The sequence below is a fragment of the Populus trichocarpa genome, chromosome 16, assembly GCF_000002775.5.
Source record: "Populus trichocarpa isolate Nisqually-1 chromosome 16, P.trichocarpa_v4.1, whole genome shotgun sequence".
NCBI lineage: Eukaryota > Viridiplantae > Streptophyta > Magnoliopsida > Malpighiales > Salicaceae > Populus > Populus trichocarpa.
This window is the reverse complement of record NC_037300.2, coordinates 2499401-2515680: the sequence shown is the minus strand read 5'-3', so window position 1 is coordinate 2515680 and position 16280 is coordinate 2499401. Positions and strand designations below refer to the sequence as shown.

Here is a 16280-nt window from a genome sequence, read left to right as displayed (position 1 = left end):
TGAGAATCAGTGCTCACCAGGTCTCTTTCCTTTTCAACTGAAAACGAAATGAATTTTCTGGCTTTGGTTAGTGAAATTACGTGTTCTTAATTTAGGTACTATCTGTACTTCTTCCTTTGTGAATACGCACTATTTTTTTTTCTTCATCACGAGAATACATACTATTAATTTTGACTATATTTTCTTAAAGTAAGGAACCCATCATGGATGGATAGGCACTACTTCTATAAGAATGCTATTAAATTGCGGTTGGTAGATCATGAGCCAAAATTCAATTACAAGTTGTCCCGTCCGGGTATTCGGAATTATGTTTGTATCGTGTTTTTTCTTTTAAAAAAAATTTAAAAAGTATTATTTAATGTATTTTTAAATAAAAAATATTTTGAACATTAACCTCTATAACACTCATTAAATATAAAATTGTGTTTTATAATACTTGAATTTAATTGAGCGTGCATTTATTGTATAATATAAATAATGTTTTTGTTTATTTCAAGTAAAATTCTCTGTTTTCACTTTATTTAACTTTGAAAGTGAATATTTAGCTTGAGAAAATGCAATATTTGAACGAGAAATTATTACATGAACCTAATTCATTGTCTAAACTTATGGATCAAATCAATAAAATTATTTTATTTTATCATATCATTGTGCCATTAAATGTGAAAATTAAGATTTGCTTCTTCATATAATTCAATAAATTAAATTTAATGATTTATAGAAATTAATTTTATTGATCAAAGCAGGTGAACTAGTTTCGCTTAATAATTTCTCTACAAGAAAGATTATTTTCTATGCAAATATTTGAATAAATAATCTTCTCCTCTCCCAATTTTTTTTTAATAGGTTCCCAAAACCACTCCATTTCAACATGTATATATGTTTTTGTGGTTCAACATGATCACCTCCAACGTAGACATTAACATGAAGCAATAATTGAAAACTGACAAATGTTTGCTCATTATATGTTGAGTATCGTATATGGATTTGGCATAAGCCATGGTTACTCTCATTGTCAATGAAAACACCTCTCCTTTATGTCAATTCTTTCTAGCTAGCTAGCTAGCTATAATCTTCCTGAATTATTCTCGAATTGATAGAAAACAAAAAATAATGCTATACAGGATATCAAGGATTAGAAAGAAAACAATTGGCATAAAACGCAGAGGAATTTATTTAAGGTTTTTTTAAAAAAAAAATAAATAAAAGAAGAAGAAGAAGAAGAAGAAAAGAATTCCATTTTGTTGAAAAGCAAATGGAGACTTTTCTGTTTCTGTTACCATTCATCTAAATTCTCCTCCCCTTTCTTCTTCCACTCCTCTCTCTGAAGCTCTGTGAGACCAGCTTTATTGATTGTTTTACGCGCTTAAGTAGATGGATCCAAAGAAAACAATATGATCTAATTAGATGCATGATAAACATCTGATATCAACTGATTTTAAGCACCATCTTGTGCCTACCATGCATCTTAATTAGAGTTCATTAAGGGAAAACAATAGGATCATAAGCAAGTTGGTAGGAAATTATGGGTACGGGTTTATGTACTCAAAGAAAGCAATAATGGTGCATAAAAGTTCAAGAATAAGAAGAAAATATACAGTGATTAAACTGTGTATTAAGTTTCCTAAGGTCCCATTTGCTAGCTGATCAACAATCATGGTAAACAATATTCTGATTCAAGTTATGTGGCAGTATTTTGAGTTCTTGTAAGGGAAATCTCTGCCAAACTATGTCATTCTCTATGTTAAATTGATGAAAAGAATTTAATTGAAAGCAAACGTTGGAGGATTAATGATGACTGAACAAAAAGTTGTCAGTATAGACCAATAAAACAATAGTCAAGCATGTAACATATTGCACTTATTTATAGTGGCCATGAAAAACTTTTAATAGTTGAATTATTTTTTCTTTAGATATCAGTAAGTTTCCACCCATCAAATCATGGGCAAATACTTTTAAATTTGATTTTAGATATGAATGCGAGTGATCTTAATCACTTAGTCGTGGATCTGATACAGCTAGTTATATAAATAATTTTATAAAAATATTTATAAATAAATGCATGATTAAGTTTAAGAAGAGATTGGATTTTGCAGAATGATAGATTTAATTAAATAACTTGTAATTTTTATATAATTACTAGATCATATTTAAATTTTATCAGGTCCAATTATATAATAATTCAACTAGCAGTTGGTGAATATGGATGATTTTTAAATTAGAGAAGATGTTTGTTGCTATAATTTTTTTTAAAAATTTTAATTTGTTTAAAATCTTTATTGTTTTTCTTTTATTCTAGAGATTCCAAGGAGTTGCAAACTACTCATATCTGGACCGGTGTATTCATTAAAAAAATTAAAAAAAAAAAAATTCTTCAGATGATTCCTTAAATTCCAACTTAAGATGATAACAAGGAGAAAATAATTTACAACCTACCTAAGCTGTAGACTAAATAATACAATACCCTAATTTATTTCTTAAGAATTTTTTTCGAAACGTTAATGATAGCATGCTGCTTTCTAGCGATTCAGACCCTAACGCTGATGGAACAGCGGACAAGAAAAATGAAGATAACTGAAAGGGCATATCCATTGAAAGAAAGCCAAAATGAGGGGACAATATTTAATTAAGTACTCCAATCATGTTGAAGAACACATATTATTTTCCAAAAGCCCCATAAATATTGATTGGGACACATGAACGAACGTTTTCCTGATGGATGTGGAAGTGCAAATCCCTCATTGCTAGCCCAGTCAGCATCACAATAATGCAGAACTACTTTGTTTTAGAGCAATATGGACAGAAAACTATCATGCAGTCCCATTGGAAAACAGTGATTAGATTAGATTTTCTTTCATGGAAGATATCCACCATTTCTCAGTTAAATTTCACTTCAATTTCTTATGTAGCCGAAGCCCATGATGCAGTTTGAAGCACACAAAAATATGCACCAAGCTAGGGTCTTGCATCCAGTGTTTATCAGGAACAATAACACTTTGGATCAGTCCATAATTTCAAGTCAAGACCATCGGCATAAGAGTCCAGTTGCCTGTCTCAGTTGCTTCCAACCCATCATTTTCAAGGGCTAGGGCCTTGGAATGATGCACCAGGAGATTGATGATGCAAACTCTCATGTGCACAGGAATTGAGAACACTGCGAGATGCTAGCATATATACATGGCGTGTTTCACGATTTATTAATTTATAATCAAGGAGATGCTAGCATATATACATGGCGTGTTTCACGATTTATTAATTTGAATAATCAAGGAGATGCTAGCATATATGCGATGGAAAGACAACCAATGATTTAGCCATGGCTTTAGTACCTATGCTTGTTTACATTCAAGTGCTATGTTGCGAGTGAGATTTTTTTTTTTATATCTCTTTTTAAATGTAATAAAAATATATTCAAGCTGTGAGAGAATTATTTGATATTATTATTATTATATCTCATCTAATAAATTAATTTTAAAATTTATTGACTTATCTCATTATTTAATTCAAGTTTAAAATTAAATTATGAAAGAGTTGCTTTAATATAATCCAGTCTACTTTATTGATCCAAAAGCAACCTAATTGAGCAGTAAAAAATTCTGAGAACGAAGTTGGGGAAAAAATAATGAAATTAACATAAAAATACATTTCAATTCAACTCATTGCCTAACCCGAGTCTAAAATTAAACAATATTAAAGTTGTTTCAATGCGAATCACTCAACTTCTTCACTCTAAAAGCAACTCGACAAATTATTATAAAAATTTTTAAGAAAAAAGTTAAAAAAAGAATCAAATTGAAAAAAAAAAACTCCCAACTTGATTTATTGTTTGGTTTAGGTTTATAATTAAACAGGGTAAATATTAATCTAATATGATCAAGTCAACTTGACCGGTTTAAAGACAATTAAGATTACTATAAAAAAAATATAACGAAATTAAAGGGAAAAAAAGAAATTGATAGGAAAAAAAAAGGTAAAAAAATGAACTGTTTATATATACAATAAAGCACGTGTGTTACACTCCCCTTGATTTAGTACAGAGTAGAGTTGCTCCAGGAATGAGTTGGGCTGCGGTTAAAAAAAAAAAAACACAACCAATCCTATTGGGTAAAGTAAAAGTTGGTCATGGAATCCTGCTCTAAAAAAACTCAAAAGTCAATTTTTCATTAGAAGCACATTAGTATTTTTATTTTTTTAAATAAAAAATATTATATATAAATAGAAAGTTCCAATTTTTCTTTTTGAAACTTTAGTCTTTGAAATATTAGAATATTACTCTGTTTTGTAACAAAAAAAAAAGAATATTACTCTGTTTCTAACTATTTCTAAGATTTTCAAGTTTTTTTTATAAAAAATTCTTCCCACATTATCCATATTTTTATATTTTGGTTCTAACCACAACGGTAGCCATAAAAACTACAGCTAACGTCACAGGCTCACAGCCAAAACCCCAGCAAACTTTCTAAGCTAAACGTAAAATCTTTACCTTTTGAATGTCAAAAGAGATGAGCTACGATGAATTGGCACGGTGAAAGAAGCAAGGACAATAGTGATTTACAGCTTTTGATAAGGGTTTCTGCACTGACCTAAGTAGAAATGATTTACTCCTGGTGTAAACAAGCACTTGCTCCTTCGCAAGATTGTCAACACCGTCTTCTTCCGGTGTTGAGTATGAAGAATAGAGAGGACGAATATTTTCTTTGAAGAAAGAATCACAGAATAGAGTTCCTGGTCCCCATTCTCTTAGGTTTAGGAGCCAAGTAAAGAGCCCATTATCCATGGCTTTTTGTTGTTCGTATTCTCATGAGCTGGAAAAACGGTGTTCGTCATCAATTTAGATGCTTTGTCTTTTCATTCCAGCATACTTTTCAGGAGAGTAGAAAGTGGGAGCTTACTTGAATACCCTGTTTTATTGCATAAGGCAATGCATGGGTCTATAAATATAACCAGCTGATAAATAAGGATCTTTGCGTGCTCGAGACATCATCAGTTGCTCAAGGAGACAGAAACAGACTCGAGCTTCCTTTGTTTTTGTTCCAAAATGCCTCTCACGGAGAGTCAAGATAGAAGATCTCCATCAGGTTTTGCCATCTCTATTTCTAGATTTTTTTTCACTAGAAACTCTTGAAAACTAAATTCTCTCTCTTGTTCAAAGGATACCCAACTGAAACTCCCACCACCGGGAAGAAATGCTGCCCTCGCAAAAAAAAGCAGAGACAAAGCTTCATCAAGAGACTGTAAGTAAAGCAAGCTGATTTGGGAAGTCAAGTATTCATCAATTTGCTTTTGTATAAGCAACATTGCAAAAAATATAGATGCTAATCGATTCTGACAATGCCTTAAACGAGAGTCATTTATTCTTTACTCCCTAAGTTTTCAGCGTAGTTCTTCGTGTTTTAAAAACTTGCAACTCAGTTTCTTGACTCTTGTTGAGCTCTATCTTGTTAAAACATCTTTTGGTTTGTTCTTAATCCCAAATGCACCGTTTGACGATTTAAAATCTTAGATAAAAATCTGCACCAGAAGTTTTTATAGAAAAAACAACTTACTTTTCAGAAAGATAGCGTCAACGAAAGTCAAAGGACTAATTATGCTATAGATTTTCAAATATCTTTGAAATATAAAGGACTAAGTTACAACCGTGTTCATAACTTGTGGATTAAAGAATAATGTATTTTTTAACCATTAACGAATACTAAAAAGTGTGGGTTTTCACTATAGCCCCACACTTTGTAAACCAAGATACAAAATATTGTCAATGGCGATTGTGTTTTATATATATATATTTTCAATTTAAGCTTTATTGAACAAAATTAATGGCCAATTGTCTACCATTTGTTGTTCCATGGTACAATTTTTTTTATATAAGAAAGAGAACCAAAATGTCAAACACGATAAAATAACATGGTTGAACTAGAGTTTCCATGAAGAAAATTAGTTTTTGTCTCCTCCTTATCTCATTCTTTTATAATAGTTCCTTTAATTTTTGAAAGTTTTATTTTGATCAAAAACTTCATTTTTTATTTTCAATTCCTGATTTGAAAGAGGAAATAGAGTCTTCAGAAAATAACAAATGAAAAATAAAGTTGAAAGTTGACTATAATCAAATCACAAAAAAAAAAATCATTCTTGGTGTCAACAAATTCATTCAACGAGAGAAGTTCCATCATAGTGTTTTTCCTTTTAAATTGTTGAAAAATGGAGATCAAGCTTGAGAGGATTTTGTTTACAGTTTGATTTTGTGTTTTTGGATGAATTCTTAGGAGTTTTAAGTTGGTTTTAATCAACCCTATATTGTAATTTTTTTTCTGGTCAGTTTTAATCAAATGCTCTCTTCCACATGTATATTTTTATTATCGTTTAATTAAATAAGAAATTAGTTAATAAAACAATTTTTTTAAAACTATAACAGGATGCATGATTTATGTTGTGAGATCATATATTTTGATCTACATATATCTCTTATCTTTACAATTTGAGTTTCAATTAGCGTTAACAACTCTTTTTTGCATTTATTGATGCATATTATATTTTATTTATTTAACTATGTATGAATCGGTTTTTCAATTTCCAATTAAATTTTTCTCTTAATGTCATAAAATGCATTATAAACACTTGCATATTATTATTATTATTATTTTTGCGTTAACAAGAGATCTAAGCATAAGACAACTAACTAGTATATTAACAAAAACTAAAAGGTAAATTCATTCACTATAACAATGCTTTGTTTTTTTTCTATTTAATTTTCATTTTTATTCTGTAATATTGGATTTATCAAGGGTTATGCTTCATAATTTATTTTGATATACTTTCTATAGAATTATCTTGTTCTAAGATCTAGATTGTGAGTTTGGTAGGTTAACCCGAGTTGACGCGGTCATTTTTCATCATTGATTTTTTTTCAATTTTATCCTTCAATATTAAGTTGATTAGAAATTAATTTTATCCTTTAAAATAAATACTTTTTATGAGATTATCATGATCTCATAACTTAAGTCTCGAATTTGACAAGTTAACATGGATTGTTCAGGGTCAATTTGTCAACTAAATATTTTAAAAATTTGTAACTCGGTGTTTTATAAGGTCTTACTTATAACATAGTTTTTGGGTTGATTAGTTTATCCTTCAAGGTGTTTTATAAGGTGATGAATAGTAAAATCACCATCTAACAAGACAAAGACAGTCTTCCTAACTTGGGACCAAGTCTTCAAAGTGTTTTCAGAAAGTCAGCATCAGCTAAAGTTAAGGGACCAAGTTATTGACTTTCAAATATAAAGGATTAAGTTACAACTGAGTCCAAACCTCAAGGATTAAAAAATAATGTACTTCTTAAATTATATATAAGATTATATTTGTCATTTTCCTATTCTATACACAATAAAATTACTACTTTGACCTATGAATAAAAAAACTCTTATGCTTTTGCCTCAAGGATTTTTTTATCCTTTCAATTTTTTTGGAATAGTTAAATTACTTTCATGCTCTCTCAGACATCTCTCATAAGGATATTTTAGTCATTTTAAATTGGTTTTGTTATAAATTTTAAGGTTGCTTCGAAGTATTATTTTAATTGACATATATTAAATATTATTTAAAAAAACATGTTGGTGCATGAGAGGCCATCCATCAACCAATACGACTTTTTAGGGCGGTGTTTGTAATGTCTATATGCTCTCTACATACTGATGTGACACGTGTATCAAAAATATTTCTAGTTTGGCGTTGGAGATCATTTCTTTTTTTTTCCCTTCTTCTTCTCTTTCTCCACCTCGAAATTTGCACAACCCATGCAAAATTTTAAAGGAGCCCTTTCAATTGTTTTTCCTTCACATATGGTCATTATAAAAAAATTTCATCCCCTATCATTTTTAAATATATAAATAATTTATCAAATTACAAATATTTTTCAATTTCACCATTTGCTATTTTTTAATCTATAAATAATATATTAAATTATAAATATTTTTCAATTTCACCTCCTTATAATTCTTTTATCTTTCAAATTTAGTCTTCATTCTTTTAGTTGCTTAATTTTATTTTGTTCGGGATCATTTTTTTAATTGTTTTTCTTTTTTTACAAATTTTATCCTTGGGTTTTTTCTATCAAATTTTATCTCCATTGTTTTTGTTGCTTTTTTATTTTGTAATTTTTTTATTAATATTTTTTTCATGATTTCATCATTCAAAATTAAATTTATTAAGAGTTAAGCTTCTTGATTGAGCCTCGGTTTAGGATTTCACAAGTTGTAGGTTTTAGATATTAAACCAGGATTAGGAGGTTCACTTGAGTTTGCTTGGTTTTTTTTTTTAAGCTAATGTTTTGTTATTTTTTATCCTTTTTTTGGGTTCTTTGGTGGTTTGATTCTATTGGATTAACCCTCTATAGTTTTTTTTTTTAATTTCACCCCCTACTATTTCTTAATATATAAATAATTTATCAAATTACGAATATTTTTTAATTTCACCCTCTATGATTTTTTAATCTTTCAAATTTTGTTCTCATTCTTTTAATGGCTATTTATTTTATTTTAAATCATTCTTAAAATTGCTTCTTTTTCTTTAATTTCATCCTCGTTTTTTTTTTCTATCAAATTTTATCCTCATTTTATTTTTCTATTTTTTATGCTTTTGCACGTTTTTTAATTAATATTTTTTAAGGATTTCATCATTCAAAATTAAATTAATTGAGTTAAGCTTCTTAATTAAAACCAGGTCTAGAATTTAACAAATTACAAGTTTTAAAAATTAGACTAGGTTTAAGATATTCACTTGAATTTGCTTGTTTGCTAAGGTGTATTCTGATTACCTTTTTTATTTTGTTGTTTTTTTTATTAATTTATTTATTATTGTTATATTTTTTTATATATATTTTTTAGATTACCACTTGAACCAATATCTCATAACTTAAATTTTTTTTTACCCTAATATTTTTTTACATAAAAAATATTTGCTCTACCCTCGACGAAGCACAGGTAACAAGTCTAATTTTCTACCAATGCTAATCCATTTTTTTTATTCTTATTTGTGCAGCCTCTGTTGCTGCTGGCGTTTTGGAACTTGCTGCTGGCCTTGTGGAACTTGCTGCTAAACTGTGATCCAAATAGCAAAACTTGTGTACCGGATGTGTGGCCTTTGATTTTCCTGCTTTTCTGTGATCATATATTGTAATAAAAGTGACTGGTTTTATTAACATGTCTGCAAACAGCCTCTAAGATTTTTTTTTTTTTTTGTTTCCTCATACAGTAATATTCTCCTTTTGATCCCCTTCTCTACCAATTTCCATTTATTTCTATGTGCCTTTTTCACCATTTCCAGCTACCCTATGTTTCGAAAACAGTGCCCTTTTCACTTCTTTTTTGAGCATCAAGAGTGAGAAGAGCACCCAAGAAAAGAAGAGTGAGAACTGACAAGTCATGAAGTCCAATGCCTCCACATGCCAGTCTTTTTTTTTTCTTTTTTTTTCTTAGGGATCGGTCTCAGAATATAATCTGTAGAGACAAGCGAAAGCTACGAGATTAATACTTAAAACCAGTTTCTGAGAACAGTCCTAGAATTTACTTCTATAATTCTATTTCTCAGCATGTTACAGGGTACTTTCGTCCCAAACATAAGCATATTTGGCTTTTTTTCAGTATGGGGTTGTATGGTAATGTTCAAATATTGTGGTTGAACAGCCTATTGGCCCTATTCCTTAAAAAACAAGACACTGGAATTCAGTAAGAGTTTGGACACACATGGTTTTAAGGAAGCAGGAGACCATCTAAATGGCCATCAGGGACGGTAAATAAACCCAAATGGTTGTTTTCATTTGTAATCATCAGAGGTTTGGAAAAACTCAACTTCAATAAATAATCAAGCATCATGAACATGAACATGAAGTAAAAACGAGATACCCTCAATCATGCAATAGAAAACAACAGTTCAAAGTTCAAATTAACAGCTCTTGATAAGATCGACACAGGATCTTTATTCCAATTCATGAAAGAGAAAATGCATCATCAATCAGAGGCCATGGTGAACTTAATAATACAACATGTTATTCTATATTTCTGGTTTTCTGAAGTTGATGTACAGCCAGGCATTTATGCTGAAGCTCCAAGCAGATTGACAGAAGGACAATACAAACGATGTATCCAGAATAATGATATGAAGGAATAAAATGACTAACCAACCAATTAAGGATGATGCATCCAGAATGATGATATGAAAGAATAAAATGACTAACCAACCAACAAACGAAGCCTTTCAATTTGTTTCCGATAATGGGAACAGCTTTTCCAGCATATTGTTAGAAAGGATCTTGTTGGGGTCCAATTCTTTCCTTGCCTTGTTATATGCATCCACAGGAAAACGCCTTCTCAACCTTTCTCTAAGAGCTGCAAGCTCATCCTTGTCCTTCGGAACCTGCACATATTTTTGGGAGTTGTTAAATAAAGAAGCACCAAATTTCAATGGAACATCATTTTGCCCATTTTAAAAATCAGTTTTTTTATGGAATCAGAGTAATGGTAGAGAAGAAAATCAATAGGTGAAGAACGTTTTCATTTCCTTTTGATGCCAACAGTCAAACAAAGCACAAGTTCTGTGCTGGATAATCTAAAACTTGAACAGAAGATGAGATGCAAGATATTTATCAATACCTCGATTTTAGCCCAATGTTCATAAGCAGAATACTTATCCCACAACTCCACCTGAGTCAGATGCCTATAATGGAAGAACTCTTCTGTGATTTCCTTTCTTTGGCGGGCATCCATTGTAGGAAGATACATGATAATACCAACCTGAGAAACAAGCAAAAAGTGTTTGAGCACAACTACAGTAGCAAACCACCAATTAAGGCTGTACAATACAGCAAACAAAGAAAACACAACATGGAAAGTGAAAAAAGATTCATGCATCCAGCCCTTTATCTCAAAAACAAAAGTTGACAATTCTTTAAACTGAGAAAAATTTCAAGTACTCATGGGACAACAGAAATGTTGTCTTATAGAATAGATATACCTAAGAGGGATAAGTATCTCAAATCAGATCTAAATGAAATCTCCATATCCCTACAATTACTTAAACTTACAAGTCTGGAGCATGAGAGGCACACCTGGACTTCCTGATTGAAGATGAGATGGACACAACAAAGTTTTCCCAATACATACTGTATCCAAGGAATTCAATAAAGTGAAAGATTCACTGAGATTACCCATGAGAATATATCATCCTCTGCTGAGCTTGAGGCTGGGCTCATGGAGCTCTGGCTGCGAGCTGTCCATCGCTGCTCTATGGGAGCAGGTGCAGGTATCTCTTCTTTCTCTATGAGCTGCTTCAGCTTCTCTATGAATTCAAGGTCTTTCAAGCTTGGCTTGGCAAGGGTACCAGCAGGGAAACAATTTTCTGAGACCCACTGTTGACCACCGCAATCAAAGCCCAAAATTTCATCACTCCATCCCACCCTATATCCCTCTGACTTCCTCCAGAACTCAGCCTCAGCACGATTAATCTTTACGACATGGTCTTTGTTGAGAGGATCAAGAGCAAGCAGTTTATCTCTTAGCTCTGTGAATGAAAGCTCATTTATGTCTGGTTCATTATCATCTGATGATTTAGCAGCAGCAATTCTGCAAGTGACAGTGTACAATTAACTGACATATATATATGGACAACGCAACAGAAATTCTTAATTAGTGGATGGATTGAAAAAATGATGACAGGACAAAGCATGATTTTAAAGCCTACATATTTCACACCATAAAATTACCTAAGCAAATAAGAGATTATAAACAAACTAGGAAAACATGACGGATATATAATGGTTACAGCAGATTCAGAAAGGGCAGTATACCTGTACTTTTCAAGGGACTCCTTGAAGAGGTCACGAACATGTTGTAGGGCTTCATCTGTAGTATACTTGGGTTTGTATTTGGGTGGACCTTTCCATTTTGAGACAGGGTTGCACGTCACAACCACAACAGCGTCCGTATATGGAATATGCAGGTATTTCACATGCTTATTCTCAGATAGCAATTTCCTAAAAAAAGAAATTTAGACAATCTTTAGCTAATAAGAAACAAATAAAATCTCAATTACTGATAATTTCATTTCATGATTCAACACAAGAGAGAGACGTCTGCATTCCAAACGAGCAACATACAAGCATATTGCATCACAGTCTAACCCCTGTGATATGGGTCATGCAGCTTTAAAACTAAATGACTAATCATTGTATTGCACAATCTAACACCAGATGATCTGTAGAATAATGTTTGTAAGATTTGAAAGTTCCCTAGTTCTCAACTACAAAAGCTTTACCAACTAACATGATCATGCTAAAACCTGAGACTCCAAAATCATTACAGAAGGGCTGCCCAGTTATAGTCCCTCCTAAATGGCGTGGAGATTTGAACTTGAATCCCATAAGTTACAAATCATTCACAACATAAAAGCTGATTACAAATCTCAGCAATCTATCATTTTTTATTCAAATTCTCAACCATCCAGTTTGCGTGCATACGATAACTAGTTGTAATATCTGATAAAAAAGCTAAAGAAATTACTTGTGGTTTTTCTTGATATCTTTCATGTTTGAAATAAACGTGTGTTCTACGAGCTCTTGTCTCTCCACACATTGTAAAGTAACTTCAGAAACCACTCCAAGTCCTCCAAGACCAACACGAGCAAGATAAAATAGTTCTGGATCTTTCTCTTTTGAAATCTCTATTGTTCCTTTGGCAGGGGTAACCAATTTCATGCTAATCACCTGCTCATCAATCGGTGGCAACCTGGCACCAGTACCATGTGCACCAACCTATTAAACAAACAAGCCAAACCCACAAATCAGTGAAGTCAATAAGATTTTACCATGTTCACCAATTCAATCTTACACTAACTTTTCTACAATCTAATTAGTGTTTCACTTTCATTCATTGGACATCACCAAGACTCCCATTCGGCACATCAAGAACACACATACTACTCAAAAGTTTTCAAATTTTAAAAGAAACCCTTCAAAGTTTCCAAATTTTAACTAAAACTTGACAGAAATCCATCAGCTTATCAGAAAAATTCAGTAACACCTATAATATCCTAACCTCACGGGAATCCATGCCATCTGTAGAAAATGGTCGCATAGACCAAACCAATCGATTCAGTAGAACCAAGTGTAACAATTATTTATTACCTTTTATTTTAAATGAACAAAAAAGAAAAAAACCTGAACAATGCCACCAATCTGCTGTTCTCTAATGGAAGCAAAATTCTGCAAAGTAAGACCATATTCTTTAATCCCATCAACCAATTCTTGAACCCTTATACCAGCTTCAACTCTAACTCTCCTTTTCTCCTTATCCACCTCCAAAACCTTATCCATAAGAGCCAAATTCACCATCCCAGACCGAGCCAACCCGATCCCATTTGGAGACAACCCGGACCCAACAGGTCGGATCCGAGCCTTCTTTTCATTATTCTCTTTCACCAACTTCTCCAACTGTTCAATATTTTCTGGCTGGTAAAAGTTTCTGGTTTGGACCTCATGGGTTCCACTCCAGTTAGAAACTGTGTGAAGGTCTTCAGGTAATGGAGCATACCTGAAAAGCTGAGCCTTTTTGTGTTTTGCGTTGCCAGGAAACGGGAAGGAGTAGTAAGTGGCAGCACCACAGAAAATAACAAGGGCTGTGTAGCCTATGTATTTGCGGACTTCAGAGTTTGTTGATGGAGTTGGAGTAGGGGATGTGCAGAATTTGCGAGCTGGGTTTAGTGGGGAAAAGGGGTTTTGTATGGGTTTTGGGGGTGGTGGGGTTGTGGGGGAGAGTGGTTTTGGGCGGTGGTGGTGGAGGTGGAGAAGGGAGCGTCTAAGAGAGAGGGCTCTTGACATTTTGGGTTAGGGAGAGGGAGAGGGAGAGAGTGAGAGTGGGGGAAGGAGGGAGGGGTTTTGTTGGGTTTTTGGTTTTTGATCACTCTCTTTGGAGGAAGTTTCATTTAGAAGTGTTGGATCTGAGAAATATGTTTCTTTCTTTTTATTATTATTATTATTTGGACAGAGGTATTCTTAGAAGGAATGTTCATTTTTAATCCGAATTTAATAAATTTTCAAAATTAACTCCAATGTGTGAAATCTTTTTAACAGTTATCTTGATAAGATTTATGATCTTGAATATTGTCAACTCAAATCACAATCAAATTTATGTTTAATGACCCAAATTTTTTTTATTTAAAATGACATGAATATATACTCCCACAATAAATGATCATGAAGTTATATATTATTTATAAATGAATCACATTTTTCATTTTTATTTTAATAGAATTTGTTTTTTATCTTTATTTTAATTATTTATTATGATTTCATGAATTCAGTTAAATCCAATTTAAACTTGGCCAAGTTAAAACAATTTTTTTAAAAAAATAAATTAATATGACTTTATTTTAAAGAAAAATAATAGATTTATGATTTAATCCAAACTTTTTTTCAATCGAATCTACAACCATACATTAAACTCAAAAGAAAAAAAATTGGCCTTAACACAAATTAAAAAAAAAAACCCTTAATTCTCCTTAAGAAATTACCATACGTTGTCTCAGTGTGGATTATAACCCTACTCCAAAGTGTTTTCTTTTTTTTTTATCCTTCAGTATTTTACATTTTGATTCTTTTTTTTTTTTTTTTTTAATTTGACCTTTTGAAATTGTAATAACGTCGTGGGTTTGCGCTTTTCAGGTTGTTCTGTATGTTTACGAATGAGGACCTTGAGATGTTGAGGAAACATTTCATTGCTCGGTTGAGATCAAGATCAGAGAAATCCTCATCAGGAACAAAATACTGAGAGCAATCATGCCAGTTTTCAGGTTCTGGGATGTCTTGGTTTTGTCCTCTTTCTTTGTTTGCTAGAAAGGGTGTTGCATCTATGCCTAAATCTGACGCTTATACAAGTACTGAGAAATCATCGCTTGACGAGGTTGCCATGTCTAATGATGATCTACTGTCTTGAAGGGTAAAGAACTGCAAGAGATCAAGATCAGAGAAATCCTCATCAGAAACGAAATACTGAGAGCAATCATGCCAGTTTTCAGGTTCTGGGATATCATTGTTTTGTCCTCTTTCTTTGTTTGCTAGAAAGGGTGTTGCATCTATGCCTAAATCTGACGCTTATACAAGTACTGAGAAATCGTCGCTTGACGAGGTTGCCATGTCTAATGATGATCTACTGTCTTGCTGGTTTTAGGTTTTGAGTTCTAACTTCTGCTCGTTATTTACTGAAAGGCTAAGCCAGCAATTTCCAAACCTATAAAAAGTGTCAGTTAAACCATTTAGTTATGGCAATAATAAATACATGCTGTTGGGAAGTTGGAAGTAAGGATTGCTGTAGAACACTTGGTGAACGTGATAGATATAAAATAAGAATGAAAAAAAAATTATAGAGGAGAAAATACAAAAATCTTATTGGGTTTAAATTATTTCCTACATTCATGAGCAAAGATCATTAAAAAAAAATCTTGAAGATCTAGCTTAACTTATCAGATTTTAGGCTTGCTCTTTAGAAATTATCGGTTCGAGTTCTACAAACTCGAGAGCAATTGGAGACTTACATGTTCGTTAACTTCAGGGTTCGTGGAATTAGTCGAGATTCACGCAAGCTGACCCGTACATCCACGTTAATAATAATAAAAAAAATCTTTCAAAGAGTTCCTTTTTTTCAAATAAAAAAAAAGAATTACAAAAATAAAGATAATATTTCTCAAAGCTTTGGAAACCAAATCCACCCAAATAACCTAATAGAGCAAATTTCGCAAAATTATGATGAAAACTTTATACTTTTTATACTATTTCTTACATGCTTATATTTGTTATCAGAATGATTTTTAATGATAATCAAAGTATACAATAAAATTAGTATCCATCCTATTGTTTATTTTCGTTAAGACTCATGCCTTTATTTTCGTTATTTATAGCAAGATTCGAGTCAAAACTCAAAATATATCACTAATTAAACTTACTACTACCATTTCAATAAAATTGTACAGACTTGGAGTATATATAATGGCATACCATCAAAACCAATTTAAAACAAATGATTGGAGTTAGAATTATTCTTTGAAAGAAAGAAAGAAAGAAAAAAAATCGGAGGTAGAAGTTGTTATTGGTTGTGATATAAATAGCAAGTGACAACTATAATGGTTTGTTTAGAAGTTTTTTTTAAAATATTTTTTGTTTAAAAATATACATTAAAACAATTTAAAATTTTTTAAAAATTTTAACATCAGCACATCAAAATAATTTAAAAATAAAAAAATAT

At 31.7% G+C, this 16280-nt stretch overlaps 1 protein-coding gene and 1 long non-coding RNA gene across 4 annotated transcripts; one reads left to right on the top strand and one right to left on the bottom strand.

Annotated features, from left to right (window-relative positions):
- Positions 1-4906: 4906 nt before the first annotated feature.
- On the top strand, positions 4907-9190 carry LOC18106119 (uncharacterized). The gene is made up of 3 exons (XR_002978480.2): positions 4907-5078; positions 5153-5234; positions 9031-9190. It is a non-coding gene; the product is annotated as an uncharacterized LOC18106119 (long non-coding RNA).
- Positions 9191-9874: 684 nt separating this feature from the next.
- LOC7464114 (L-galactono-1,4-lactone dehydrogenase, mitochondrial) lies at positions 9875-13939 on the bottom strand. 3 transcript variants are annotated; one of them, XM_052448031.1, is made up of 7 exons: positions 13202-13934; positions 12546-12796; positions 11834-12019; positions 11195-11609; positions 10641-10781; positions 10226-10404; positions 9875-10087 (listed from the first exon to the last, which is right to left on the bottom strand). In XM_052448031.1, the coding sequence occupies exons 1-6, from the start codon at positions 13859-13861 to the stop codon at positions 10246-10248; spliced, it is 1812 nt and encodes a 603-aa protein (XP_052303991.1). In that variant the 5' UTR covers positions 13862-13934; the 3' UTR covers positions 9875-10087; positions 10226-10245. The 3 variants fall into 3 exon arrangements, 2 of the variants coding, with proteins under 2 accessions (XP_052303991.1, XP_002322641.2); XM_002322605.4 differs by having other exon boundaries at positions 9875-10404; XR_002978479.2 differs by lacking the exons at positions 9875-10087; positions 10226-10404 and having other exon boundaries at positions 11096-11609; positions 13202-13939.
- Between the last annotated feature and the right edge of the window lie 2341 nt (positions 13940-16280).